The sequence below is a fragment of the Pholis gunnellus genome (assembly GCF_910591455.1).
Source record: "Pholis gunnellus genome assembly, chromosome: 9".
Taxonomy (NCBI): domain Eukaryota; kingdom Metazoa; phylum Chordata; class Actinopteri; order Perciformes; family Pholidae; genus Pholis; species Pholis gunnellus.
Genome location: NC_136535.1, coordinates 23,073,671 through 23,077,843, shown reverse-complemented (window position 1 = coordinate 23,077,843; position 4,173 = coordinate 23,073,671). Strand labels below are relative to the sequence as shown.

General features: G+C 44.9%; 1 protein-coding gene across 1 annotated transcript; it reads right to left on the bottom strand.

Moving 5' to 3' along the window:
* Positions 1-2,400: 2,400 nt before the first annotated feature.
* On the bottom strand, positions 2,401-3,758 carry LOC306701236 (T-box transcription factor TBX1; the record flags this gene model as incomplete). Its single annotated transcript, XM_079166494.1, has 6 exons — positions 2,401-2,472; positions 2,597-2,752; positions 2,856-3,027; positions 3,251-3,352; positions 3,448-3,622; positions 3,752-3,758. The coding sequence occupies 6 exons, from the start codon at positions 3,756-3,758 to the stop codon at positions 2,401-2,403; spliced, it is 684 nt and encodes a 227-aa protein (XP_079022620.1).
* Between the last annotated feature and the right edge of the window lie 415 nt (positions 3,759-4,173).

Sequence of the window (4,173 nt, the reverse complement as noted above, 5' to 3'; positions counted from 1 at the left end):
TCCGATGTGTAAGGCGGCAAATCCGTCCCCCTGGAGTTGTCACCTGGCCTGGATAGAGTATGCACACAACAGCCATACCTCCACGGCAATGGGTCTCTCCCCCTTCGAGGCCTCCATTGGCTACCAACCTCCCCTTCTACCCAGCCAAGCTCAAGCACCCGTGATCCATGAGAATCCACCCTGTTTTCCATGTGTCTCTTCTCAAGCCCGTACCCTCCAGTCCACTGAACCCTCCGGCCAAACCCCCTCCACCCCCCCGACTCATCGAAGGCGGTCCGGCATACAACCGCCTCCTGGATGTCCGCCAACGAGGTAGGGGTTACCAATACTTTGTTGATTGGGTGGGGGGGTACTGTGAGGATTTATCTCTAACCCTGGTGTGTTTCCCTCTGTGTTTTCCCCGATCACCTCTCCTCATGTGGTGATCGAGGCGTCCGGCGCTGATGAGCAGACACAACGTCGCCCATACTAACAGACCTGTCAACTGCAAAGTTGACGCCTCCATGCTGAATCGAGAGGTTTTCGGTAACTATGTTTGGTTCTTTTGACTTCACGACGCTCCGTTCAGTTTGACACCCAGGACACAGGAGACGAGATCCGGCTGTATCCTTCAGAAGCTGCAGGGAGCAGCGAAGCATCGCTACCGTAAAGTTTGAATGCAAAACCGCACGACATCCTGTAAGCATTTTCAAAATAACCCTTCTCAATAGTACTGAGAAGGGTAATAACTGCTCAAACTAAAATAAGATTCAATAAGATAATCCTTTATTAATCCCGCAGTGGGTGAATGTACAGGATTACAGCAGCATAGTGGATGGGGCAAACAAGAGACATAGTAAAAAACAAGATCAAAACAAGTAAATAAGTATTACAAATATTAATATTAAATAATAACTAAAATATTATATATACAGACATAATAATTCTAGTATTGCACAGTGTATTTATACTGCACATATTTCTGAAACTAATCTAATTTGTAATATTTTTGTTGTATCATCGTTATTATAAGTAATTTTATTTGTATTCTTTTTTTATATTTAGGCTTTTTTATTATTATTTTTAATAATTACAAAAACATTTAGCTTCTTGTTGAACAAGATTTTGGCTCGTTTATGCAAACCATACATTGTTTGAAGGCAAAATTGCGACTCCCTGTCTCTTCTTCAGGAAATAACCCCAGTACACTCCGCATTCTGGGTAATGAAGTTTTCACCGTGATCGCGCTGCGGATCACAGGTTTTTCTGTTCCCATGTGACATGTGCATTTGGGCCATTGCTGCCTGCTCCACATCATTTGTATTTTCCAAACTGTTTTTAAATCTAGGAAAGATCTGAAATCAAGATTTTCAAAATGGCATTTTATTATCTAAGATGACAGACAAGATGCATTGTTATATAGCCTACAATATTATTTTAATGGAACACTTGTATAATGCATTGTATCCCTATAAATATATGTTGTGAGGGAGACCACACATTATATACATTTATTATCAAACACACAATAAAGTTGGATGTGAGCAGTAGTTCAAATATGATCCAAAGTTCTGTTAGTCTGCTTCTTTTCCCCCTATGACAGACTGCCTCTCTCCTCAGACGATCCTGGACAGTCCCAGTAGGAAGGAGGGAGGAAGGACGCCGGTGCCAATACGCCATCCACGTCTTTCCTCTCCATGGTGAGTCCCACGGAGTCTTTCCTCTGGTGAAACAGTCCACACTGTCCCAACAGCACCAGAGACGGGTCCTCCTGTCCTGAGGAGGCAAGAGAATGCAGTTACTGATCGGACCAACAGTTTTAACATCCTCTTTTCTTTAACCCCGTCTCTTGTTGGAAGCATCCAATCAGTAAACAGATCCAACGACTGCTTGAAATTCCTCAGCAGAAGATTAGAGTAGCAGCAAATTCAAATTTCAAAGGACTTTGAACAATCCCTGTGTTGAAGTTGTGGATGAAAATGTGTTATTCTAACATAACGTACAGAGAGATACTCACTGGTGGAAGTCTTTGAGCTCCAGTTTCTCTGATCTCCAGGTTTGGTGGACAGCAGCTCAGCTCTGCCCTCTGGTGGACAACACACCACCATGGGTCCAGAATAACCCTCCCTACACACACACACACACACACACACACACACACACACACACACACACACACAGATATTGTATATAGTGATATAGTCACATATTTTATATATATCACCATAATCATGTCCTTCACAGTTAACCTAGTAACCTTTGAAAACAAAGGTCAAAGATTAGCTATCATGGAGACTGCTGCCTTATCGCAATGTACCAGCTGATAACAGCGATAAAGATATACTGTGATCTAGTCGAGGGGCTAGAGAAACTGTTTCACATGTGTTTGTTAATCAGGCAAGTTGCATTCAGACATGACACTCACGGGTCCTGGGGGTCTGACGTCCTGAAGCCTTTAGCAAATGGGTTGCTAGCAATCTTTAGCTGGGTGATCTGGGAGATGGGGTAAAATAAATGAGATCAAAATCAAAGAAATGACTCCCTAATCCTTTACCAGTTATACCAGTTAGTGCACAATAATAAAAGCCTACACTGAAGTCTATACGGATCCACCTACCCGGTGGTTCTGATAGGCAGTGACGGCCATGAAGCGAGTCTCGGGGAAGGAAAAAGAGCAGAAGTTCCTGTGTGCGTTTAAGTGGCTGTTGGGAGCCGGATCCACGTACACCACATGGAAGCGCGGCTGATAGCGATGCATGGAGTTCAATATCATCTGGAGAACAGGAAGTCAGAGAACACGCAACAACAAGCGAGTCAAAAGAAAGACATTTCTACATGTAGATCAAAGAAGGAAGGGGGTCACATTAAAGACTGACATGTCCGTTGTCATCCAGCAGGTTGTTGGTGAGCTTGAGGGTGTCGAAGGAGACGGTCTGCTTCATCCACTGGGCTCCACAGGCAGGTGAGTCTGGGTGGAAATGCATCCGGCTCGGGGCTACGACATCCGCTCTGCCTGTCACCAACCAGGATGAGCTGTGGAACGCATATCTGACACACACACACACACACACACACACACACAATAGGTCAAATAGGACTGCTGAGGTAAGATGAAACTGGCAGAGGGGCAACGAGCACAGCTCTAGGTTTCAGGTGGACACCGATGGTCTTGAATAAAAAGATGGAAATACTCAAGCAGATCATAAATACACTTTATTTTAAAATCTCTGTTAGACACTAAACACTGCACACCTCACTCCGTATGTCTGACCTGTATCTTTTATCGTCCACAATGAGAAAGTCCATGAGCAGGACATATTCAGTGGTGGGATCCATCCCGGAGATTTGCACCTGGAATGTTGGAAACATCCTCCTGCAGTTCATGAACATGTAGATGAACACACGATGTAGTAAGACACACCGAAGAGAGAAAGAAAGAGAGGGAAAGGTGATGAGTGTCATCGTTACCTTCCGGCTTTGGTCACGATCATCTCCGTGGCCAGCTGGTCAAACTGCTGCCAGAGTGCATGCATCTCCAGCTGAACTCTGACCCCGCTGACTTGGGGGGCCTTGGCGCTCGACAGTGACCCGCCGTCTGCACAGCAGGGCAGAGATAGTTCACAGCTCCGAGGCAGATGAGGACCTGAAGGGGAGGGGAGGTGTGCGGTGGACGCTTGTGGATCACGGGCTTTTGTCTATAATCATCATCACATTAATTGATGAATTTCCTCCAATGATCTCAGATCATTTTGATCATAAAACAAACACTTACCATCCATCATTTGAAGGTTTACAAGATAAATAATATGAATAACTTTTTCCCGTTTTGTCCCTTCCTTTGATATTTCTCTCTCGTTCTTCCACTTCTGACTAAGCAACTCCTGTCATTACATCGAGACCAGTCATCGAGAATTATCAATGAATAAATAAATAAATCAAGCCAAAAGAAATCTTCCTCCCCGTCCAGTGCCAGGTGCTGTGGTAGACGTGCATCCGAGTGTGAGGAGTGGCTGTTTGTGTCCAGGAACATGCTGGTTTTTATAAACCACGAGACTCTCACTGGGGACCTCATGCCTGCCTCATCCATTACAATACATCACAGCTGCACGCGCATGCATGCATGTGGCCCCAAGATTTGTGAACACAAAAACGTGCACGCACACACACACACACACACACACACACACACACACA